Source organism: Gobio gobio, assembly GCF_949357685.1.
Source record: "Gobio gobio genome assembly, chromosome: 1".
Lineage (NCBI taxonomy): Eukaryota > Metazoa > Chordata > Actinopteri > Cypriniformes > Gobionidae > Gobio > Gobio gobio.
In genome coordinates, this window is record NC_137097.1 from 53,975,053 (window position 1) to 54,002,477 (window position 27,425).

At 38.0% G+C, this 27,425-nt stretch overlaps 1 protein-coding gene across 1 annotated transcript in view; it reads right to left on the reverse strand.

Moving 5' to 3' along the window:
* cacna1aa (calcium channel, voltage-dependent, P/Q type, alpha 1A subunit, a) overlaps window positions 1-27,425 on the reverse strand; it is a gene marked incomplete at its 5' end in the record, with an annotated part of 111,143 nt that overhangs the window by 18,924 nt on the left and 64,794 nt on the right. Inside the window, 15 exons of the mRNA XM_079825022.1 lie at window positions 1,583-1,690; window positions 2,070-2,175; window positions 6,215-6,311; window positions 7,905-8,032; window positions 8,590-8,740; window positions 8,832-8,929; window positions 9,052-9,117; window positions 9,832-9,948; window positions 13,926-14,009; window positions 16,439-16,549; window positions 16,721-16,885; window positions 17,041-17,242; window positions 17,469-17,609; window positions 17,683-17,843; window positions 18,408-18,507. Of these exons, the coding sequence (XP_079681148.1) occupies window positions 1,583-1,690; window positions 2,070-2,175; window positions 6,215-6,311; window positions 7,905-8,032; window positions 8,590-8,740; window positions 8,832-8,929; window positions 9,052-9,117; window positions 9,832-9,948; window positions 13,926-14,009; window positions 16,439-16,549; window positions 16,721-16,885; window positions 17,041-17,242; window positions 17,469-17,609; window positions 17,683-17,843; window positions 18,408-18,507 (1,835 nt within the window). The remainder of the gene's footprint in view (window positions 1-1,582; window positions 1,691-2,069; window positions 2,176-6,214; window positions 6,312-7,904; window positions 8,033-8,589; window positions 8,741-8,831; window positions 8,930-9,051; window positions 9,118-9,831; window positions 9,949-13,925; window positions 14,010-16,438; window positions 16,550-16,720; window positions 16,886-17,040; window positions 17,243-17,468; window positions 17,610-17,682; window positions 17,844-18,407; window positions 18,508-27,425) is intronic.

Genomic DNA, 27,425 nt, shown 5'->3' on the forward strand with positions numbered 1-27,425 from the left:
TAAGTTGCAGTTTTTCTACATAGCAGAAGTGGAGGAGCTAAACATGTTAAAGATAACGACAATACAACAGGTGTCCTTTAAACATCTTAAAACATTTTTTTAACCGCACTAAAGTATTTTTTCTAAAGTAAATTTCATCATCAAGCTAGCATATACTAGCATCTTTTATATTTTTCGAACATTGTGTACTCTTGTACGCTAAGCTCGAACATGCGACTTGAATCATTTTGCACTAATAAGTTGGTCCACAAGGTGGAGCAACAACAAAATACTTGCGACTACAATAACAATATACGTTCCCAGATAACCAAGGATGAAACTTTCTAGTGTGCATGTGTCAAGTGCCTGTGTTTGCGCACGCCATCACATGGAGTAGGGGAGAGCGGGGCACAACCTAACGCTTTTTGACTTTCACAGTTTGTGTAAATCCACTTGTGGTTCAGAGTATTTATTTTTTCCCACATTAATTGCACACGTCTAGTACAATTATGTGGTTTTGTTTCATTTATACAGTGTGTACTTTTTTCTTGATTTACCCTGAAAGAAGGGAAGAGAAATGTGACAACATGCCCCATAGGTGGGGTAAATTGTAACATGACCAAATGACAGCTTAAAATGTTACCTAATATAAAAAAAAAAAAAAAAAACCAAGACAAACAAAAAAATGTTGTTAATAACATACAATTATTAACTTTTTCAAATAAAATAATGGCATATTTTAATCATTAAAAATAAACTAATTTTTGAGTCACCTCAAAACACATCTTTATAGCATAGTTCAAAAATAACAATAATTAAGCATTTCTGAACATTGACTTTGACATTTTTTCACCTTTTTCCTCGTGGTTTATCAATAGAATTCATAAAAGTATAGAATAGAATAGCATAGTTCTAATAGGGCCACATTGCACATGTGTCTTCTGCTGGTTAGATCAGCATTAAAGAACTATCTCAAATCTTAAATAACAGATATAATATTAAAATAATATCAGATTTTTCTTATTTCAAATAAACACAAAAAACGGAAATTAAAAATGTACTTAAGTAAGAAATGTACTTTTACAATGGTTAAATAAATGTTCAGTGATATCTTCCAAAGACTTTTTTAATTTTGATGCAATTTTTTCTCTAAATAATGTTGATATGGCAACTAGTAAACACATTAAGTTTCATGTTAATGTGTGGAAAGTGTTAAACCATGTGTGTTACAACTAACCCCGCGTTAGGTTGTGCCCCGCTCTCCCCTACACTTTGAAAGGCTACGAGTTTGGCTGTTCTGAAGTATAATATTGCCTTGGTTCATTTGCATGTATACACATCTATTTATATGTTTGCACTGTAATCTGATTTGCACACTACATACTTTCTGCATAATTTTCAGCATTTCATTCTTACTGATGCGACTAGTTTGCATCCTAAAAGTGTGTGGTCTATATCTATAATGTCTAAAATGACTTTAAACTAAGGGTGCAGGCCTGGAGCATCAGGGGGTGCAGAGCAGTGAGTGGGCTGACTGAGAAAAGCTGTCCTCGGGTGGTAAAAGAGAAACGCTGTGGACACACCAACCTCCTGGGTAACTTACACTTGTGTGGCGTCACCAGAAGGTCCAGAGTCTTCTGAGAGAGATTAGGCCATATCGCCATCATCTCCTTCCTTAGTTCAGCATCCATCTGGTGTTTATCTACACCTCCTATTTACACAGCAACAGGTACACGTACACACAAATATGCATATATATTTCCACAAACACACACACAATTTTTGTTATGCTTTGTACAAAGTTGTATCCAATCTTATGCAAAAGTACTTTGCACAAAATCTTACAAATTATATTTTAAGAGTCAGTGGGGTTCAGAAGTTCTCTTACGAGTACTCTTTTTTTTTTTTAAGGTTCAAATGAAATTTGAATCTCAGACTTTTTAACCCCACTGTAATTAAATCGCTATAGGCAATAATCAGACAGATTTAGGTACAAACAGAGGAAAAGTCTACAATTACTTAAAATAGGAAATATATCAAGAGGAATGAATGAGGAAAGGAAGAAGAAAGGGGTGGCAAACCTTCCCCACCCTTGGCGATCTTGATGTCCAGAGCAGTACGGATTAAGGCCATAAGGGTAGAATTAAAGTGCACCGTGTTGTCATCGGCAACCGGCAGATCCATCCGTAACAGTCTCTGTGGAGAGCCAATCAGAGGCAGTCAGAAGAACAGGGCCACTGAAATGTGTGTGTGTTTTGAACCTCCGGGTAGGGTGTGCTTTTGGTGTGTGAGAGGGGATGGGAGGAGAAAGGAGGAGGGATTTTCAGGGTTAGCTCTGTGACCTTTGATACTCAGTTTAGATTTAATTTAGAGCTGTTTTAGTGCGGTAATCATGACAAAAGAGGAGAAATTGATTATAAAGAATTATTCTGTGGTCCAGATCAATGGTTCTCAAATGGTTGGTCATGAACCTAAATTGGGTCACACATACTTGAAACATAATACAAATAAAACTTTGTATTTTTTAAAAGCGATGAAATAACTAGCATATCTTTTGTTGTTGACCTCAAAGTGTGTGTAATCCAACTGCATTTTTTTCTTCTTCTGCCAATTCCTTTGTAATTTGGTGGAATTCCATCAAATTAGCCAGATGCCATCATTGACAAATTGTGTGACAGATTTGTCAAAAACCATGAACATAATGTAAGGTGCCACTAAGGTAAAACAAATCATACTAAATCAATGTGTCAACACCGATGTTTGATTTTAAGCACATTATTGCTTGTTTTGTAGATGGGTTGCCCTCTAATTTAGTCCTGAAGCAAAACCAGTCAAAAACCACTGATTTAGATATCAATGAAACTGTATGTAGCATATGCTACAAATTTGTGCGATAGCGTATCTTGTTTTCATATCAGATTCTGAGCTGTCAGTCAAAGAGCTTTTCCGGGAGGAGGTTCACATATCAAACTCAGACCAGCGGATGAAGTAATACATTAAAACGGCATTACGTAAATGTCAGTGTTTTAAAGTATAATTCATCCTGTACTGGTCTGGGGAAAGATTATACTCAAACACAGAAAGTCATAATTGCATTGCACAGGGTTAAATGTTACCTCAATCCTTCCGATACCATGACACCCTCTGCTATGCAATCACCCACGTTCCCCGATGTCTCCCCGTCCCGCTCCATCCCAGAAGAAACACTCACCCGCCACCCCCCACCGTCTTTCCCAGCATGCATCATGCAGTCACATGCATCACAGGATAAGCAACAGAGCAGCCAACACTGAAAGCATCATCTAGTTGGTTCATTTCAGCTCATTCATTTAGGTTTAGTAGTGGTTGCTGTCATTGAGACTCAATCATAGATGGGCTACTGGATAAAACAAGAGCTTGATCCAGATTCTCTGGTCTCTCAATGCAAAAAAGATGGGTGCAGGCTATTGGTTTAGGTTAGAGCAGCATTCTCCAGTAAAAAAAAAAAAGAACAAAAAAAGGAAATGGCTTTGTGAGTTGTTGTTGTGAAGAGGATGAGCTACGAGTGAGGATTCGGCTACCTGCTGCGCAAAGGTTATACTTTAATGCTATAGATGATAAAGAGAAAAGCAGTGGGCTGCCAGATAGGAGTACCGGAGCAGGAAGTTGGTTTAGGACTGACAGCTTTTACAGGAGGAGTTTGGATGGTGGAGATGGTAGTGATGAAAGAGACAGGACAGGACAGAGACAGTGACACCAAATTTAAAGAGAGCTCGAAAACTACATGAAATTCCGAGGGCAAAGGAGAATGAAGCGTAAGAAAAAGCTACAGGAAACGTAAAAAAAAAAAAAAAAGATCTACCACAGGCTGGTCACATTCTCTACAGGCGATCCTCTATTATGGGCCCTAATGTTTGACAGGGAGAAAGAGGGTGAATGCAATGGTCTTGGTCACTGTTCCTCATTCCACTGAGATTAGGGGGCGACCGAGACCCCATTAGACAGGAAGTGACCTGTCTTGATTGAAAACACAGAGATTGTTGGTCTGCCACCGCAAGTCTATTTTAGTGGAGATCATTGAACACTCTGTGGAGCTAAATATTTTACTTGACAACGAAATGGGAGTTTAAATGGGACAGAGAAAAATGAAGGGTGTGAAGAGCAAAGGTAAGAGAAAGGAGATCTCAGTCTTGTTGAGGGCTCACTAAGGGAGCAGATCTCCTTTCCTGCACTTTTTAGCTGTCGTTCACTGACCAAGGGTGAAATGTCAGTGTACGTCTGCGAACAGACAGAGAAAGAGAAGGAGAAGAGAGAAAAGGCTATGGGAGTATCTTGTGAGAGGGGCCAATGGCCTGAGAGGCGGAGCATGCAGATGATTGGCAGAATGTAAAGAGGAGGGGCTGGAAACAGATTAGAACTGCATTGACAGAAGAAAGAGAAGTGGGAAAAGGATTTTTTTTGTGTGTGCAAAACATTGTACGAAAATGACCGTCGTAGTGCCTTAACGCCACCCAAGGATTACATGTGTGTTGTTGGGCGTGTGTGCATATCTGTGTGTGTGTGTGTAAGCGAAAAGAGAGAGACAGAGAGCTGGTCCCAAGAGGAAAGGGTCCCTAAGAGAGCGGCATCCACAGAGCTGAGGGACTCGGAGGACTAAAGTCCTACAGGCCTTCCAACCACTGCTGCACACGCACATTTGGGTGTGTATTTGAGCGTGTTTGTCTGTGTGTGTGTGTGCATGATTATGTGAATATACAGTATGCATGTGTATGTGTTTAGCTGCGTCCCAATTTGGTCTTATGCACTATTCTATGCCATTTTGTAGTTTAAACAGTGAGTGGTATGTTCCAGAAAAAGTGTGGAATGTTAGACACTACTGTCGCAGCTTTCCTTACGTAGGGGAGGGGCTATCAGACTATGATACTGGATGACAAAATAACCATATAAAATTAATACACTAGACGGCAGAGTACATAGTATATGTGCATAAGTGTATTCTCCATCATTTGGGACACAGCTTTTGTGTTTATTGTCATGCTCAGTTCTTAAATTCACTTATTGATCACTGCTGTACATTAAAGCATAACATTTAGCTTTAATGCATCGATAACGAGGTCGACTGTAAAAACTAATCTGAGACCTTTACATTTCATCCTTTAAAGCTTTAAAACCTGCACGAGAGTGCGCTAGCGTTTATCGGTGCGTATGTCCTTATACGGTGCAAAAGTGCTGAGAAGGTTTGCCCGTTCCCGCTTCCCTGTGGATCGGCCCGTCTGAGCCTAACACCCTCGAACCCGGCCCTGCCACCAGAATCACAATAGCGGCCTCCGTCAGACAACGAAGGAGGAAAAGAAGGAGAGAAAATAAAAAGAGAAAACACCAACAGTACAGACACAGCGCTGGCCACTCGGAGGCCCTCTACCTTGTAGGCAACCCGTGCAGGGCACTTCTTCCCCAGGCCTAACGGAGGAGACATGTGCCTGAGCATCTCATACATATCCCTGTAACTGATTCTGCCACTGGGCAACCGAAACAAAACAAAAAACCAAAGGAAATGTGCATGGGAGAGAGAGAAAGAGAAGAAGAAACGGAGTAAATCAAAAAAGAAGGGATCAGGAAGGACACGGGAAAGTGGGAAGGGAGGAGAACAGAACAGAAACAAAAAGAAGGTTATTGGCCTGGACGAAAGGTGCGGTTTGGTAAACTAGGCTGCCGTAAGACTGATGATTGGTTTATTTATGGGGAAGGGGGAGGTGGGAGGGGGGTTGCTCAACGTTTGAGTGATAAAACGGCGTTCTATGCAATGGGGCAGGTTGCATAGAAGAGCAGGGGGGCTTCAGAACAGGCATAAAGTCCCACTGCTGGCAGGGCGTTGTAATGAAGTTTTATGTCAATGCAGTTTCTGTCCCCCTCCACCCAGAACAATGCACGTTACCGTACCAGCTAGGCCTAGCCGTGCCTCAACAGCAAGCAAAACAAAAATCAAAAATGGCTGATTTGTTTCTTTTTTGTTTGTTTGTCTTTCACTTTAGTGGTTTTCTCGTTTGCTTGTTTCATACACACACACTAGTGCACTTCATGCTCCTGTAAGTGTCGGCATTGTCCTGCACATTCTCATTGTCATATCAAGTAGAATGCAAGTAGAAATGGTGAAAGTACAAAAACATTGTTGAAAAGAAAAAGAAGAGGAGGTAAGCGACATTCATTGCATTCTGGATGCTAGCAGGTAATATTAGTTTTTAAGTGGAAGTCAAACCTTGCAGGCCACCCTATGAGGACATTTCTTGCCTAAGCCCAGAGGGGGGTCGATAACTCGCAATAAACTGTACATATCCTTATAATGAATGCGCCCGCTGTAAGAAGAATACAGGGAAGTTAGAGAACACAACTCAGAACAGAGACATTGGCAGGAAGAAGAGCACAAGAACAGAAAAAGAAGCACAGAATCACACAAACATTTTCTTATTTGCTCGTAAGCCGTCAAATCTTTAGGACGCGTCGGGTCATTTCGCACACCACTGTATTACTGTTCCTCACCCGTCTCTACTTCATTCTTGTTTTCATTTTTCATTTTGTTCTATGTTTTTCTGTCTTCCTCATTTTCCTTTCCTTTCCTTCATCCCTCTTTTTATTCCTTCCTTTTCCCTTCTATTTTAACCACCCTTCATCTTTCCCTTTCCCCCTTCATTCCTTCTATTCTATTCTCTTCTACTTCCTTTTTCTTTCTTCCTCTTTCCCTTCCCACCTTCATTCATCCTTTTCTCTCTTCCTCACTCTTTCTTCCTCTTTCCATTCTTTCCTACCTCCTTCCACTCTACTTCGTTCTATTCTCCTCTCCATCATTTTGTTTCTCTTCCTTACTTCCACTTTTCCTTTCTCTTTCCATTCCTTTCTGCTTCCCTTCATTCCCTACTTTCTCATTTGACTTCCTTACTCCTTTGACTTTTACATTCATTCATTTTCATTCATTTTACATTCAACCACCTTTCCTTCCTCCCTTTTCTACTTCCATTCTCTTCTCTTTCTTTCTTTCATCCTTCCTTTCTTTCTTGTTGTTAGACTGTATCTGGAAGACTTTTGAGCATAATTTCCCTCTGTACAAAGGCTTTAATCTTGCTTGCATGTTAAGATTTATTCCTTCCTTTTCTTCTCTAAATATCCCATAAACGCTCAGTTGCCCACCTACATTATTATCTAACACACAACATTAGGGTGACAGGCACTGGAATGCAGATACCGGGAAACTTAGCGTGTTCAGTAGAAGGGATGGGGGCTGGCACAGTAAGTTTGGCTTGCAGTATGCAGTATTCCAGAGTGGGAGGACTGGGACTCACAGAAGGGCACGTAGGAGGGTTTGGGGGGGATTGATGGATTTTAACAGAGCTGAGAAGCTCAAATCCATGATCCCTTTCTCTCAGCTGGTGCTGTGGTATTCTCCCCTCTGTTTGGTCCAAGGTAGGATACAACGAAGCCAGGCTCTGTACATTTAAGACTGTGCCAGAGGCCATGGCTCTATACCAATGTCAAAAACGAAGCATTCCAGCCGAACACATAAGAGAGTTTCTTAAAATAGCCTCTTAAAAATGGTGTCCAGAAATGTAGGGGCCAAAGAAATGTAAAAAATTGCAGTCAGAGCAAGTTAAGTCTGCATTTTAAACAGCATGTATTTTAAAAGATTCAATGGTCTTATTTTTCATGAGGATTATCTATGAATTACCAAGAAACATGTTATTGACAAACTAATGTTAGTTGTATATCTATATATGAAACTACCAAGCGTGTATTGATGAGTTTAGTGAGATCAATTTATAAAATAACCAATAATTTATGACTTCACTTCAAGTTACCAAGTAATTAGTACTATTCAGCATTAGTATGTCATATACAAAATATACAAGAGTAGTATATACTGTTGTGTTTATGTATACAAGTGCACATGGACTCACCAAGCAGCTGGATCATACTCTGCCCAGATCCTCACATACTCGTCCAGATGATGGGGTCCCAGGATAGAGGAGTCACGTGTCAGGTACTCAAAATTATCCATGATCACAGCCACGAAAAGATTCAGCATCTACACGCATCAAAGGTTTGATGAGTTGAGCTTCTTTGCTTTTAAGCAATAATAATACAATACAGTCATGGGAGTCACATTGTAATAAAAAGTGGAATGTTTGTTGTTTTTTGGTGGATGTAAAACAAGCCCTCATTACAGTAATCATGCTGCTACTCAGTTTGATAGGTCAATGGATTAACGGCGTAATACATGTTACGACCAAATGTTTGGTTTGAATAATCCACATTCATATTTTGTTTGCATTTATTTATGTTATTTCAGTGGAACAGATGGAAAAGCAATATAGAAGTATGTCACATGTCTGAGTCACTGTTCACCACTGATGAGAAACATAGTGACCACGCAGCAAAACATCAAAACGATAAATTGAAGTTCCAGATTGCCTCTCATTATAATATATTAATAACCAACACTGCTCAACAATTGGAGATCCTTTCATCTTATACAAGCCAGGGACAAAATCAGCCATTGCAACCAGCTGCAGTGACATGTTCCACCGTAAATTATGCCCATGAGTACAATAGTAGTGATAACAACAGTGTTGTCATTCTCACCAGAAATGAACAGAGGAAGATGAAGGAGACAAAGTAGAGGTAGGCAAACTCGCTCCCACATTCTGCCTCCGTATTACCAGAGTCCTTATCACACACCTTCTTTCCCAGACATGACAGCATGATTTCATGCCATGCCTCACCTGTAGCACTCCTACAAACACACAGAGTTGAACTACGGTTAGAACGTGTATGTAACCCACACACAACATTCATCAGAGCCAGTCTGTGATGCACACACAAACCTGAAGAGCAGCATTAGGGCCTGGAAAAAAGTCCTGAAGTTGTTGTGCGGGTTAATGGCACTCTCAAGATTCTCGTCAATCGAAATGTTCCCAAACAGCTGTGAAACACAAAACCCACCCCAGCATAAACCCACAATCTCATTGCCCACTACCTTCAAATATAGTCATTTACCTATTCTCAGTATGTGCTGTGCAGCCTCCCACACACTCTCTCACATACCTGCATGCCAATGATGGCGTAGATGAAGAACAGCATGGCGATGAGTAGGCACACATACGGCAGAGCCTAAACACAGCAGATAAGTAACCAGCATTTAAATGTGCGTGAAAACCTGGTAAGTATGGGGAGAAATGTATTGTCAGAATGTTAACATTTTGTCTACAAGAGATGCATGCATAGTTCATTTTTACACTATTTTTGTCTCAGACATGTTGAAAACATCAAAACAAAATTCTTATATTCTGATTTCTTTCCCTCAATTTTATTTGGACTAAAATAGCATATAATTTTAGTCTACAAAATACCATATTAATTTACAAAAATATTGTGTAAGTCTCATTATAAATATGCTCGCTTGGCAATAATATCCTGACTAGCACGTTACATATCTCAAGTTCACTTAAGTGCATTCACACCATTTTGTGCAGACATAAAAAGTATTATTCAGTTAATGTTGTGTATAAATCTGATTAATCTTATGTATCTGTTTAGGTGAGTTAATTTACACGCAAAGCATTTACCTTGATCACACAGTGGAAGCCGGTTAATCTGTGACATTAATGACTATAATTGGATTATTTGAAAGAATAATATTCATTCTACGTCTATTTATCGGAACAATACACATTTTCATTATCTCTGACGAAATAAACAAAACAACCTATGTTAACTAACAATTTCTCCATGAATTTCATTGATGAGATTAACACAGTGTTTATGCTGCCCTAAAAAAGTCTCATAAAACAGTGGTTGCATATTTCGTTGTGCGTATAATTTTACCTTGAAAGACTGGACGAAGGTCCAGAGCAGGATGCGTATGGTCTCACCCTGCCTGAGCAACTTAATGAGACGAGCAGCTCTGAAGAGCCTTAGAAAACTCAGATTTATGAAGTTGTCCTATAGAGAGAGAAAGGAAGCAGCAGACAGATGTAGAGAAAGAGTAGGAGAGAGAGGTGGGCAGACAGAGAGAAAATAAATGATGTCAGTCTGAAACATTTGATTGCAAATTGTGAACAAATTGTAAAAAAAGAAAAAGAAAAGAAAAATAAATAAAAAAAAGGAACAAAATCAAACAAGGAGAAACCAGAAAATAAATATCAAACTGGCAAGACTGAACAGGCTCATCATATCCAAGGGTGAAAAAGGGGAAAGACAGAAGAGGGAGGAGGCAGCAACTCATACAAAAAGATATAATAATAATAATAATATAATAATAAAATAAATTCGTAAGAATCTAAACATCCTCATTAGGGAAGGGAGTGCACAGACCCTAACTTCTTGCTTCAGTCAACCAAATGCACTGATCTGTAGATTCACATGGAATCATGCCAACCACATTAATAGCTTACAATGACCAACAGAGGGCACTAGCAAAGAGAAGGGACACATGTGCTGGGTAAAAGGACACATTTCAGTCAGAAGTGGTAAGATGTTGTACTTTTTGGCATTTTTTGGCACATGAAATCGTCAGGAATTGAAGGGAAGAAATGACTGTTCAATGTCTTTTAAGCAGCACAGAAATACAGGGAAACAAATATAGAGTATGAGCTCAAGGTGGATTTAACTCCATCTCTACCTTCATAACTGACTTATTTAGATGCCTTCAGTGTGTTTACATCTGTGTGTGTTTATATATTTAGATGTCTATATGACTGTATGAAGATGCTGTGTCAGAAACATAATAATTACTAGCATTCCCTAACAACAAAAACGTTGAGCGCAACATGCATTCAGGAAACCTGCAGAGAAACACCAAATGTTTAAACTGTGCTACGGATCAATTACACCTCAGCTGAGAGGAGTTTTGTCATATCATCAGACAAGCAGGGGTGAAAGGTCATCATGACTCGAGCACATGCATCATTACCAGCATCACCATCAGCCACAGGGAAACAGATGCATTAGATGCATTACTAAAAAAAAATAATTACAAACCATCTACATGTAGATGTTGCAGAAGCATGGTTTATAGCAGTATTTTTGAAGGTTGATTAAACAACAATTGTGATTGGTCAGGTCAGGTCATGGATATACACATGAGTTTCATAGTGCATTTTGATTGGATGGAGTCATCAGAGGGCAAAGCCGCCATAAAGAAGAGTTTAAAGAAAGCATGTAAGAAAAGATAAAACAAGAAATTAATTATCATTATGCATATCTTTCAACAAACTTTTTGATCCAACTAAAGGTTGATTATAACAAAAACATTTCATTTTTAAAATGATGATGCACATTTCATATGCTTTCAATGCACCTTAAATTGCTGTTAAAGGGTTAGTTGACTCCAAAATGAAAATTCTGTCATTAATTCCAAATCCATAAGACCTTCGTTCATCTTCAGAAAACAAATTAAGATATTTTTTATGAAATCCAAGAGATTTCTAACGCCCTATAGACTGTAACATTACCTCCACTTTAAATTTTCAGAAAGGTAGTAAAGACATTGTCAAAATAGTCCATGTGATTACAGTGGTTCAACCTTAATGTTATGAAGTGACAAGAATATTTTTGTGTGCAAAAAAAACCCCAAAATACAACACGGAACAGCATCAGAGACTGACATGGAAGATTTTGCGCACAAAAAGTATTCTCATCGCTTCATAACATTAAGGTTGAACCACTGTAATCACATGGACTATTTTAACTCTATGGACTTTCTGGGCCTTGAAAGTGGTAATAATGTTGCAGTCTATAGGGCATCAGAAATCTCTTGGATATTATAAAAAAATATCTTCAGCTGTGTTCCGAAGATGAACGAAAGTCTTACGGGTTTGGAACGACATGAGGGTGAGTAATTAATGACAGAAATTGTATTTTAGGGTGAACTAACCCTTTAAGCTTTTATCCGTACATATATTATTTGCCAGTCAGATAACTGGAGATTTCCTTCAGACTTTAATTACAACTTTAATGAAGCACGCCAGGTCCAGATAGGTCTGAAGATCTACCAGGACTCTCCAGGTAGATATCCAGATACAGGACTGGGCCTTAAACTAAAGCCCCGTTCACACTGCCAGCGACTTTGTCTCTGTATGCCGCTAGTCTATACTGTGAAGACGCTTGTGTCCCTTGTGTGGTAGACTGCACATCTGGCCATATCTTTAATAAATGCAACAAGGGATATATAAAACCAAGATATCATTCTAATTTGACTAGGAGTTAGACTTAAAATAATTCAAATGTAGCATTCTGCTGTTGGAGAGTTTTGTTGTATACACTGTAAAAAAAAAAAAAAAACAGGTCTCCAATTGAAAATTTTCTAGTGATCAGTCATCTAAATTTAAATTTTTACATCAAAATTTTTTAGTTGGCCAAATTGAATTTCTGTGAATTAAATTGCATCAATTCACAGAAATACAATTTGGCCAACTGCAAAATTTAGATGTGATCGGTCACTAGAAAATGTTCAATTGGAGACCTGAATTTTTTTTACAGTATAAACTACAGCAGAGCTCAGTGCATCAAATCATTAACTAGATTAATGATTGATAAATTAAAAATTACTAAAACGTAATTAGAAATTGACAGATAATCAATTTTCTTGTCTCTAATAAAGTTGCCAGCCTTCCATTGAAATTAAATGGGATCATGTCACTTTGTCGCTGGCGATGTGAACAGGGCTTTGGAATGACTGTGTTATTAATATCATATCATAAGTTATTTCACAAACAAATTTTTTTTTTTAAAAGACCCCATGAATTTACAACAAAAGCCCATGTGTGTTTGCATTGATGTCATCAATAAGCTTGTGTAATCCTAAAAGCTGAGTACATTTAAATAAAATGTAATTATTCACATTTCTTTGATGGAAACAAAAGTCTTGATGACTGAAATGTATGCCCAATAAAATGCTTTCTAGAATGCCAATGTCCCTCTAATGCAACCTGCCATCGATGTGCAATAGCAAGTAGTAAATCATGGTTTTGCCCGACTGTGACATAAGCTAAAGCGTAAATAAAATGAAACGATAAATTATACAAATTACTAAATATATAAATACATAGAAATATTATATAACCAAATAAATATTTCATTTACAAATACATTTTGACAAATGTCAAATTTTTATTTCTTTCCTATGTTGACAAATTTCTATTTAAACATGAAGTTCGGGCTAGACATATCAAATTAACCCAATCTCTCTTTTTTTTTTTATCGAATAGGGACTTTAGTTACATTACAGCCATGAACTATGATTCGCTAGTAGCATTTGGTGGTGGGCCGTTCTCATTCTAGATAGCATTTTGTGTGAAAATTTGTGTAGTGCAGGAGTCATCAATATCTTTGGTCTGTTTTCCTTGAAAAGACAGACAGTACTTTTTGAATGTGTAGATGTGATTAATGGGACAAAATTTAGGTGCACACTAGCATATAAATAACCTCACAGTGAACAGACTTTTAAAGTCACAAAACCTACATTTTAGATTTTTTAAAGTGCCTGTACAAAAGTTAACTGGTAGGTGCTGATGGTCTGAAACCAAGAGAAAAAACACAATCTTGTTTCACAAATTTTTAGAAATGGCCATCATCATTTGCTGGAACATAAATACATGTTAATAGTATTTTTACTAATAGTAATTTTTTTCCTTTACTGGTAGGTCAGTTTGATCTGACTCTGGGATAAATGACGAAGCTGGAAAAGTAACAGACCCCTGTCACCAATGAGCACCACTGGCTCACTGATCTGCCTCACACACCAACTGGGGCGATTATATAAGACTTTTAGGAGTTCCTTACACCTCAGTGAGCAAGAGAAGATCCTGCTGAGACTCTCTCAATCACATACGGAATTGCACACAAACGTACAGATAGGATACACAAACAAACACGCACATACGCACACACAGATGGCAGCCCTTCTGCTACACACTTACCCCTAGCTCTGTGACTAAAATATCAGTGATGCTGCCAAGTACAGTCACACAGTCGAAGATGTTCCAGGCGTCTTTGAAGTAGTTCTGTGGTGAAAAGACACAGATGCGTTTGTCAGTTGGGCTAAAGGAGGATCACATACACTCAGTGACCCGCTGACAGAAAAAGGAGCAAACAATTTATTTGAACTCTCTGGTGCTAATAAAACAGCTCCATTCCCCATTTCAGCCCTTATTCCTTCCCTGTGTTTTCATCCCCCTCACACTGTGCACAAAAAAGGGTAGATGCCTAGAAGACTAGTGGCCCAGATGCTGAACATAACAGCCTTTTTGTGAGCTGCCAAGTGAGTGCCTACAGGAAAACACTGCATTAGAGCCATTCAGTACACCAGCTGCGTGGTAACAGGGGCACCAGTGCAAAGATTGTGTGTGTGTGTAACTTTCCATCCAACACGTGTTATACCCATCATCTTCATTTCGCTCTAAATCTCCTTCTTTTCCATTTTCCACTCCTAATCATTTCAATGTGCCCTCCAGCTCTCCATCTTCGTGTGCGTCTTTTACTTGCATGACTTTTAGCTGACTACAACCATTTCCTTTGTATCCTCGACTTCCATGTCCCAACCCCTTTCTCATCTACTTCAGAATGCTACCTCTTTGATCTCTCTCTCATGCTCGATCTGTTCATAAATCTGCTTGTACAATGCTGATTCTGACCTCTATTTTTTCTAAAGACCCATCATTTCTTCAGCCCTATTTCCACACAAAACAGATTTATGAACACAAACTTTTTGCCACACCTGGCAATGGCAAATAAGGTGATCAAATGAAACACCCATAAAAATGTCTGTATTTTGAATTATTTATATTAAAAATATAAAGGCTATATTTTCATCCTTAAGACTAAGGTATTATTTATATTTTGAATGCTCATTTGAGACAAAAAGTGCAGGTGCACTCAAGTCAAATTGCAATTCTCACAAAAATGTAGCACATTGTGATTTTGTTCATCATATTTTCATTTTGTTGGCCTAATGCGAGGAATATTCGGTGTGTGCAAATACATTGAGTTCTGTAGGGGTGGGAAAAAAGCATTAGGCCCCTATCAGACAGAATGCGTTTTTGCAGCGAGAGGCGCCTTTTTTGAATAGATTTCTGATGACAGTGAGCGTTATGCACGTTGCGTATGCGCCCCGGGCACCTCGCGATTTAACCGCCTGCTGCGCTTCGCGTTTTTGAAGGAGCGCTCTGAGCACATGAAGTTGAAAGAAAAAATTAACTGAGCAGAAAAGCGCCTGACGTCATCGCATTTTTTCTCCATTGTCCAATCGAATGAATGGAGAGGTGGGCCTTCCGTTGTGGTGATGGTTATTTTGATTAGACTGACAGCACAGCTGATTCGGGGGTTGCCTAGAAACATAAAAAAACAGCGCACTGATGTTTTCTAAATTAAAAAACATCAACCAAAAAAGGCAGTGCGGTGCGCCTCGCGTTTTCAAACCAGAAAATCGCGTTCTGTCTGATCGGGGCCATAGGCATCTCTCTCTCTCTCATTATATATATATATATATAAATACACATACATACAGTCACACCAAAAATCAATTGTTTGAATTTTTTACTAGTGGGTGCAGGAGCAGGACACTACATATTAATTTATGTAAGTGAGTATAGCAAAATAAAGTAAACTGTGACATATTATACCCAAAAATTCTTCATAGAGTGGACTACCAGTAAAATTGATAAACATTTGGGACCAAAATTATTCAGACACTTTGACCTGACCATGTTTTGCTTAAGTGTTTTTTCTTTAATTGCTAATGCGACCACAGACTGAACAAAGTTAAGCATTGCTTGGTAATTGGTTAACCTAAATTGGTATTATCTAATTGTGTACTTAAATTTAACAGCTGATTGGTTGATTGTAGTCCATTACATAGGTCTACTTTTCTATCAAAGTTATCTGACATTATCAAGATGAATTTGTTCTGACACAGTTTAACTCTCAGTTCTTGTCATATTTTATTACTATTTTCTAAACTATAGTGAATAAACTGTGATAATGTGAGAAAATGTTGAAGGTGTCTGAATACATTTTGGTTTGACTGTATATATGTCGCAAAATATTTTTTAGTTGGCTTGTGTGTCTTACAATTTGAGTAATGTAAAATTGAAATCATGTATTATGTTGCAGTTTCTAAAAACTGTACTTTTACATGCATTTGGTGGTTAGTGAGTGTCGATTTTCCACACACACACACACACACACACACACACACACACACACACACACACACACACACACACACACACACACACACACACACACACACACACACACACACACACACACACACACACACACACACACACACACACACACACACACACACACACACACACACACACACACACACACACACACACACACACACACACACACACACACACACACACACACACACACACACACACACACACACACACACACTTAAACATGAGAAAACTATACTCACCAGCACTCCAAAGGCAATGATCTTCAGTATGCACTCCATGGAGAAAAGCGAGGTGAACACTATGTTCAGGTTTCCTAACACAGCTTCATAGGCAAGTGATGCTCCATCATACTAGACACACACAACATGTTTCATCTGTATTAAACTGTCTCTATATTTGGTAAAAAAATATATAAACATCGTAGACCATCAATATAGAAATTATTTTTTCCCCAGGCCATTTGTTTTTACAAAACTCTAAAGCAATAAAGCAATATGTACTAAAGAGAAATACTGCCACACCTTCATCATAAGGACAATGGTATTGAGGGCAATCAAGGCCATGATGGTGTATTCAAATGGAGGAGACACCACAAACTCCCACATGCGGTACTGGAATGTTTGCTTGTTCTGAGGCATGTGTCGTGTGAGCGGTTTAGCATTGATGGCGAAGTCTATACAAGCTCTCTGAAAATAGAAAAGATACGATAAGGTTAATCAAGCTGAAAATCTGCCTAATATGATGCTCCATATAAATGAGATCAATGCCAGGGATATGCATAAAGAACGAGCTAGACTGATTTTTTTAGCTTATAAAACCTTCCATCTGATAAGTCCTTCACCTCATTCTTTTCCAGGCTATAGTCCTCCATCATTTTATCTCCTTGCTCCTGGAAAGTGATAATGATAAGAGCCACGAAGATGTTGACGAAGAAGAAGGGGAAGACCACAAAGTACACCACGTAAAAGATGGACATTTCCATCCGGTAACCTGGGCTCGGGCCCTGATTCTCGTAGGTCGCATCGACTGAATGTTTAAGCACCCTGGAGAGCGGCAAAAATGGGAGACAATGTGATACTGTACTAATCTTTTAGGTAATCGTAACGAGTTCTTAGATATGCCATGTAAAACTTTCAGATTCACTCAGATTGTAATTTGTGATGAAAATATTTGCATTACATTAGAAAACAGAAGCAGAATTGAACTACTGGTTTCAGACTTTGTGTACATACACTGGAAATTAGGTTAGGAATTGAGATGTGTACATACTGCGGCCACCCCTCTCCCGTAGAAACGGTGAAGAGGGTGAGAAGGGCCCAGAGCACGTTGTCGTAGTGGAAATCGTATTTCTTCCATTCCCGCTTCTGCGCCCTCACTTCGTTATCTCTTTCATAGACAAGATACTCGCCCCTAACAACAAAATGCTTTTAGAATAACACGCCAATGTGTCGGTTAATCAATGTGTTCGTGTGTTTTCCCTCACCTGCAATCTCGCTCAAACTCCTTGGATTCATCAGTGCAGTAGAAGAAACGGCCCTTAAAGAGCTGCACAGCCACCACAGCAAAGATGAACATGAACAGCATGTAGACAATGAGGATGTTCAACACATTCTTCAGAGAGTTCACCACACAGTCAAAGACAGCCTGAAAATAGACAAAACAGAGAAGAGACAAAGCAAATTGAAAGCAAAACACAAACTCAGCCTTATGGGAGAAATGTACAAAATGTATAAAAATTCAATGTAACAAAGCTAATAAATATCCATAAAAACTGAAACAGAAATTCAGTCAACTGAAATAAACCAAACAGACAAAATAAAATAAAATAATCAAGAACAGCATGAAAAACAGCGAAGAAAAAAAAATAATTAAGAATGAATTAATTTATATTATTGAATATATTAAAATATAGCCTAATAGCAGAACATAACCATTATAAGATATGACAAAACAGAATCAAAATGTACAAATACAATACAATAAAGGTATTAAATGACCATAAAACCAAAAACAGAAATTAAATAAATTCCTAAAAAACAGATCAATTCCTAAAATGCAGCTACAAAATCAAAAGCAGACTGAAAAAAGTCAGATAACAGATTCAAAAAAATTAAAATGAAGCCTGAAAGCGGAACCAAAACCATAGAGAAATATACACTTAGTATGTAAAATACAACACAGGGAGAAAACAGCCAAACACAGAGGTACCTTCAGCTTGGGTAGACGCTTGATGGTTTTCAGAGGCCGCAACACTCGGAGCACACGCAGGGACTTGATAGTACTGATGTCTTTCCCTTTGCTGCTTCCTCTGCAAATTAACACAAACACACACACATAACACAGTTAGAAAGTGAAATGGTGAAAGGCGTTAGGCTACATGGGTAATTGGTCTTGCACACACAATTTAGGGGTGAGTTAGTAGCTCAGGCTGTTAAAACAATGAAACATGCCTGCTACATCCACACATTTACTCTCAGCCAATCTGAAATCTCGTCCTTGTCTCCTCACTGAGAATGTAGCCTGTTGTAGCTAGACAATCAAGCCCATTTCACAGTACTTAGGAACGACAAATACTAAAACACATGCACTCAGTCAATCTGTCAATAAACACTCTCAGACACGCTCGCTGGTGTGGCTCATGGCATGCTATACTGGGAACTAGCTCAGTGGATAAGTAATATCCACTGTACCGTCTTAGCCCATGCTGGAACCACCACTGTACCTCTTTTCCCAAGAAACAATGGCTGGTTTCATTACATTGCCATGATGACAGCATGAAACATACAGGAGCAGAATCAGGCATCACCACTGTGGTATGCCCAGCCAAACTTCTTTCTTTCTTGTTTTTGGGGTTGTCCATTGGCAAACACAAAAAAAATAAATAAACACAAAAGGATCCGGAAACACACATCCATTCACTCCAGAGGGGAGGAGTGAGCTGGTCCGTTATATCAGCTCTGGCTCTGTAGTGTGAAGAACCGTGTCACGCTGAAGACAGTCGATCTAAAGACTTTCTGGCTTACATTATCACAGTTTGCACGTCGCTATTGTGGTACCCGAGCACAGCCATCCACCAGATGTGTGTACAGCCGTTGGATGGCAGATGTGCGGCTAGTGACCAGCAAGATAAATGCAAAAGTCGCACACTGAAGACTAAACTACGTAAATGTGTGGTTGTAAACTCATTTATATTACAGAAGTACAAACTTTTGTAATGATGCTTTTGATAACTTCCATCACATACATGGGTTCCAAAAGTGAAAATGCTTTTTTGAAAATATAATAAACCAGTCTTCAGTGTCACATGATCTTTCAGAAACCACTCTAATATGCTGATTTGGCGCTCAAAAAACATTTCTTGAAATGATCTATGTTGAAAACAGGTGTGCTGCTTAATATTTTAGAGGAAACCGTGGAATATTTTTTTTCTCAGGATTTTTTGTTGAATAGAAAGCATTTTTTTTTTTAACAATGTAAAAGTATTTGCTCTTACTTTTGATCAATTTAATGGATAATAGCTGAATAAAAGTAATAAAATACTTATTCCAAACTTCTGAAAAGTAGTAGTATGTATAAGCACATGAACATAGTTTAGTAAATGCTGAAAAAGTTAGTTCATTGTTAGCTTATGATACCTTTGTGTTAATATTTAAAAATTCACCAATAAAATTAAATTAGACGAGGGAGCACAGTGTAAACAACCTTGTTTATGATATCAAATCATCTAATGCATTAACTAATATTAACAAATTGAACTTTACGATAAAGTAATACGGATGCTTTCATGAATTGGACATCGTTGCATCTTTCATGAAGGAACTACAACTTAATTTTGGTTTGTTCTTCATACAAAGCAAACAAAATCATTTGAAGTGACTTTTCTTTGTTTATAATTTTCCTAAATGCTCTAACTTTGTTTATTTCCATGTTTAAATGAACAAATCTCAGATTTTAAATGTGCTCTAACACTTTTGAACCTCACTGTATAAAATGTGTATTTATTTTGCATATTTATTATCTTCCTCTCTTCTCTTCGTCTGTCTCAGTGTCAAGGACAGAGGGCAGTGCTCTAGATTTCCAGTGCCGTGCCGAATCCTGCCCTCTCAGCAGATGTGGTTACACACTGTCAAGCATAAACAAGTGTCCATCAGAGAATTGCTGTTAGAGTGACGGGTGTAGAGGTGAGGGACCTCTCAAACCCCCTTATCAGGACTGCGTGGACTGCGAATGATCGCCCACGGGTGGTTAACACAGGAACAGTGACAGAGTGATAGAAGGAGATGGGTGACTTGTAGACAGACATAGAGACAAATCCAAAAAAGAAAGAGAGGAAAGCTGTGTAATTGCCAGGACAAGCATTAAGAGCAAAAGGAGGAAGCGAGAGAGAGAGAGAGAGAGAGAGATAGAGAGAGAGAAAAAGAGAGAGAGAGAGAAAGAGAGAGAAAGAGAGAGAAAGAGAGAGAGAAAGAGAGAGAGAGAGACATTACCCGCTGCCTCCGCTGTAGGTGTGAGCAGTTGAAGAGATGAGAGAGGAATCAGACACACATACACACACATACGCACAAAGACACAGGGGAGAAAGGGAGTTTGAAGGAAGAAATACATTAATGTGAGACACACAGTAAAAAGAGAGAAATAAGGATGCACGCTTGTGAATTATTATACTAGTGCACACCCATAAATCTTTGCTCACTTACCCATTTATGTAACTTACAAAACTCTTAACAATATGCAGTAAGTACGACAGCAGCAGGACATTTAGCCTTATTTAACCAGACTTTCGACTTGCGGCAAAACGTCTGTTCCACTTGGCAGCTTATTCTGTCCAAGAACCGCCCACTTAGGCAGGAAGTGACTGCATGACTGACATGTAAGCCGACCAACCACAGTCTGTTTTGGTTTTACGTGATGTTTAGGGGTGTGGTTATTTGAAATGAATTTTACCATAATGCAGCGCAGAAGTCGGGTTCCGGATGTAAAAATGATATTTCTTTTTTCCAAGGGGAATTGATTTTAAACAATAACTTTAGTACCCGCCTACTCTCATGAAGCACTGCGAATGACATAGAATCAGTTTCCCTACGAATATTAACTATACGCATAATTGTTTGTACATAAACAATAAACAAGGTTTATATTTATCTGTCGTTTTCAATTTGATTATATAATTTGTAAACGCTTCATGGAATAGCAGCCATCTTGTATCTTTCTTTTTAAAAAAATGTTTTTGCTTCAAATCAAAGTGTGATTCACCTTGTAGATGATTGGTTTGACTCATGACTTGTTTTTTTTGTTTTTTTTTAATGAATGGTAAAAATACTTCCAGAACCAAGGCTGCTGAAAAGGTAGTCAAGAACTGTTGCACTTTATACCGTAATAGTCTGCCACTAAAAATGAATTCACATTTTCACAGGGAGCAAAAAAATCCAAGGAATATGCTTGTAGTACTAAGTAATCCTACTTCACAGACAAAATCAAGTAAACAAAGCTTCTGGGTCAAACAAATCTCAATTTGATGGCACTAACCTGCTAAACTTTTGCAAATCTACACATTAGTTCTTCCTTAAAAGTGCTTAACTTGGTACCTTTTAAACACGTTGTTTCCCAGTGAACTGATAAGAATCCTGTGCGGAATGACTCCTGAAAGTTGCATAAATCAAGCCAACCAGATTTGAAGTGTTGATTTCAGCCTGAAGTTGCCATTTTTATCTATATTATGCATCAGACAGTCACTGTGGGTGGTCTGTAGGCATGCCGTCTGAGGCTGAGACTAGCTAACATACACACATACAAATCGAAATCTATTCGAATGTAAGAGTAGCAAGCATGCAGTGCCATTCTGCATGTGACTTCATCACAGTTAGTTGCCATGCCTCCTTGTTCATCATGATCTCATGATCCAGCGCTTTAAAGCTCATACTGTCACATACAATATTATGTCACATGGCACAGTCATATGACCATAAGCGCTTCACCTGCAGGGCAATGGGGACCCAAAGCTCTGCTGGAGTCTGTTATTCAAAGAGATTTACTCTACATGCACAAACTACCATAGAGAAGACACTTACTTTCTTAAAGATTACACAGCACACTACAGTGTAATAAATGACAGAACAAAAAACAGACTCCCAGCAGGCTCAAGTTTGTCAGCTTAAGCAGTTCACAAGGCTAATAACGTTTAGTCAAAACAGGCTTAAAACGGGAAACGTGTGCAACTGTTTGGCATAAACAAACCTTCTCAACAAACATCTCTATATGGCATGAGAGATGTTGTCTCAGTCATCTCTTTTTTATTCTCTAGAGATGATCTGGATCAATCCATCACTAAAGTCTGTGCCACTAACTTACTCAAACATGCTGTCCATTATTTGACCATGCAGTGCATCTGTCCTACTCCAATGTGTCTTTTTGCTAATCAACCCCAAAAGTAACATTGTACACCCTGTTTAAAGGTGTGCAGTAAGTAGGAATTTTTAAAGTGGTCCATTAAGAAAAACGAAAAACCAATATAATAAGATAGTTACAACTCTCCCTTCTGAACGAATGAGCTGCATTCAAAGCCATTTTAATAAGCAAACACACACCGATGATCACACATTCTATATATTATTGCATCAAGTTGCCATATTTCTTGGCAAACACAAACAGCTTAATGTAAACATAAATGAACTTGGCATAAGAATTATTCTGATTCTTAAAAAATAATTTAAACAAAAATGCAAACATAAATATATATATGCAAATACAAATAATTTAACTATTTAAAAATTGGTGTCTTTTATTTCAACAATTGGAGCAAATGTTCAATTGTTTCACTGTGTTTTACTCATTTTTTCCAGTTCTGCCTGTAGTTATGTAGTCTCTCTCTCTCTCTCTCTCAGCTGACTTTTTTCCGCAATAAATAGACTGCCTAATTGGATCTTGCGTTCATCAAAATGTGGATACACATCTCAATTGGACAGTGCCCTTCTAGGAGGTGAGCAGTTTGATTGTCTGTAATCCCATTATGGTGTTATCTTTCTGGGCAAAGTCCCTGTTCAGCCATAAGAGGTCCTAATGCATTCTGTGTTGCTTTACGCGGGCAGCCCTGCAAAAGTTATCTGTATTTAGAGCATCGCCTGACATTTTTACTGTATGTCTCCTTTTGCCGCTAAAGTGCACTAATCTGCTGATTTTTATCATGTCCAGATCTAGTTGTGTTAGTCAGTCATAGACCACCTGTGTCCAGTCATCTGATGGAGTCTACAAAAACCTATAAAAAGTATAAATAATATATAAAGTATAAATAAATTCATAAAAATTCATTAAATTACTACATGTCAAAGTAATATAATATTTATTTTACATGTGGTAAATATTTTACCCTGTACACTAAATTACAAATTTTAAATAATTTACTCAAATTTAAACAATCAAAAAATTATATTTTAAAGGAGTATTTTTACTTATCCATAAAGACAGTAATAAATAATAAATAAATTATATATATAATATTCCCATGATGAAGTGTGCGTTGGTTTACCATTATGTAAAAATATTCATTTGAATTAAAACAGTATAATCTGTTTACTCCATCACATTGCATATTTCATATTTATAAAATTTTAAATAGTACTGTAATTTAAAAAAAAGAAAACATAATGAGGAAATCATAAACTTGATAACAGAAACAGTAGCAAGCATTTTAGCTTGAAATGTCCCATCACAAGTTTAGAATAAATATATTACCGTATTAATAATATTTAATTACTATATAACTAATAATATATTAGTATTTTTTAATTATTTTAACATACAATGTCACAATGGCATTTATTCACACTTAAAAACATTCTATAAATCTTTAAATCATACATATATTGAAAAGTCACCTTTCCAAAATCAAAAAGGCACTTATTTCATAGAATGAGTCAAGTATTCATGACTTTTTTACTTGCTGTAAATCAGTCATCCCACACTTGTTAGACATTTTAGAGAATGTCTTCGAAGGTCCGACACAGAAACAAAGAGACACACACGTACACATAGACACAAACACGTATGTTAACACATTTAGGTGTCCACATACTGTAGATTGTACCAAGAGTTTATTAGCTGTAAGATTAAGTTACTGCTACTGGCTACATGACCTCGCCCTTGGCATGTGTCCTATGTGTGAGGGATGTGGTGAGAGGACGTTAGGACGGACAATCGGACAGACAGATCAGTCTATAGAAGAAGAGGACAGGCGTGTAATGAGAAGGACAGGCAATTAGAGCAAACAGAGGGGAAAGGGAGAAAGAAAGAGACATTACCCCTCTCCTTCCCCACCGCCTCCTCCACTGTAGGTGTTGAGAGATGATCAGAGACAGGAAGACAGAGACAGACAGAGGCAAAGACACATACAAAGACACAAAACACACACAGAGACAGAAAAAAGCACAGGGATAGAATGGGGTTTTTGAAGCAGGAAAAACATCAATATGAGACAGAGAATACATAGAATTACAAAATAATGGCAGACCTCTTAGTTTGGTTTATATGTGGACACCTAATCTAGTGTAAACACTTAAAACAATTGAAATACAAAAATACATATATACAAACAGGGTCCAAAATTAACTTATACCAGCTTGGGTGGGTAAATTGAGAAGATCTTAAAAAGGTCATAAATACAGACACAAAATATTGTAATACAAATAAAGGATTTAGTTTCATTGTTGTAACTTCAGAAGTTTATGTATAGAAACATTTAAATAAAAAAAATACTTCAGTAATATTTGAATTCGCTCCAGCTGAGGAACAAAAAAACAGGATTGATTCTTTTATTGTTCTTTTCAATATTTGGCAATTTCAAACATGCATTGTTTTCCAGTTTCTAGAAAATGTACAGGTCATTTCATTTACTCGCCAAAGCCTCTTTTTTCTTGCATTTGGCATGTTAATCTTGGACCCTGTACACAAAATACTAAATAAACATGCACAGATATACACACACACACACACACACACACACACATACGAGTCACTCCCTGAAATTGAGTAAAAGGTTAAAAACAGACTCTGTGAGAGACAACAGAGATATGGGAACTGTTCCCACGCTCACAGCCAGGGAGCGCCAGTCACCCCAGAGCGCCTGCCGTTCCGAGCGCTCTATGCTCTGCTGTGTGGAGAGAGAGAAAGGGAGGGAGAGAAAGAGAAACCGGAGAATCTAGAGATGATAGGAAGGAGTACAGTATTTTTCTAAGGGAAAGGTAGGCACATCCAAATGCCTCTATATGAATCACCCAATAAGACACTTATTTCATGCAGAAGATAAAGATGTGGGTGCAAATTGAAGTGGGGTTGGGTGGGATTGATGGTCAAAGGGAAAGGGAACGAAAATGCTTAAGAGTTTAAGGGGGTTTCTCTAAGAAAGTCATGCTGGTAAAGACAATCAGTGCAGATTGCAAGCTCAATTTGTCCTCTCAAACAATCTTATTTTATCCTGTTTTTATGCCTAACAACTCAAATTTGAGCTCTAGAAAGGGCATACAGTATATAACATTTTGGCCACACCAAGTACTAATATGTGGCATAAAAACATAAAAAAAAAGAGCGATGCATCTCTATAAACTATTTCACACCTAGTGTGGAATACATTAAATGGCATTCAATGATAATGGGAAATTCGGCATCAGACTCAGCGTGAACACATCTGTCGTGCAAAATGATTGCAGAATATTTTACACTTAGTCATGTCAGACTCGTGTAAACAGGCCTTTATTAATATTAATTCTTCTACCTGACAGCCATTCACATGTTATATGCATGGTACATGTCATGTGTCGTGTGTATGTCCACCTAAAGACCCAAGTCAGTCTAGAACTGCATTGTATACAGACTTTTGTTGTGGAAAAGAAAATGTGTGCACACATTTACAGTTATGTAGGGACAGAGGAGGATATACACACAAACACATACATAAGACCATATAATATTACCATTTCAAGGTGTACAGATTCTGGTATTTTTAGGAAGAAAAACTATTGATCTAGGTTCATCATATTTCTTCCATTCATGCTTGCATTTCAGGTTATCTGACATGTCGATTCCCAGAATCCACTTACATGCTGTCTACTAAGCCAGGAAAAGTGCCATTCACATGCATTTTCACCAGTTTCATAACAGATGTACCTTTCTGACCTTTCCCTCATTTTAAGAATTCTCTCAGACCTGTAGCGGGGCTGAATGTTTCCAATGAGATCAGATACACAACCTGGAACAGTCATTCGCAATCATTCCTATCGTCTCTTGTCGGCTTTTCTAACTGCCAAACATAAATCCATCTCTCTTTGTTCCTGGCTTTATTTACAGTAGTTTATTTAACAAGAACCCTTATCAATTCAGTCTGATCTTAACAGTCTGAGCAGCTCATTTTAGTGAAAAAAAGTACAATACCCGACCCAACTCAACCCATGAAAAAGCATTACAACTCAAGTAACTCATGTTAAGAGGTCAGCCAATCATACCAGGGGTCATTTACATATATAAGTCTTATTTAAAGAGGTACACAAGCATGTTTAATTCTACTTTAAGGTCTGTTCACACTAAGAACGATCACTATAAAAACAACTACATCAATAAATATATTAGCATCCAAACCTATGGACGATAATTTTCAGTTTATTATAAGTGCGCGCTGAAGTTTTGTCATCTTCTGCTTTAAATGCTTGCAGTCTAAAATTCCGGATGGATTCTGATTGCTGTCAATCATTCATCACCCTGGGAAAAATCTTTCTTAAAGTGATCCCAATATTGTTACACTGTGTTATTGTTATAGCTGTGGTGTGAACTTCACTATAGAATGCTTATTAAAACTATATAGTTATATCTACAGTAATCGTTCATTGGTGTGAAGAGAAATTGTCATGAAAAACTATATTAAAATACTTTGAACTAATTATAATTAATTATAAAAGGACTTATAAATTATACAAAAATGTAGCACATGGTCCATTGCTCTCTTGTCTTTTCCTTGTCTGTTTTCCTCATGTTTGGTCCCAGCAAAGTATGTGGCGTAAAAGATGACGAGAAGAAATACCTGAGGTGACTGTGGCTGGATGCTCCAGAGAGTCCTGGGCACTAAAGGGTTACAGGTGCCCAGGTAGGGTCATCACCCTCATGGAAATGGGCCCAAGCGCACCCATTGGGTAGCAACTGAGCAAATGTAGTGCATGGTGGGGCAGGGTGGGAAGATGCAGTGAG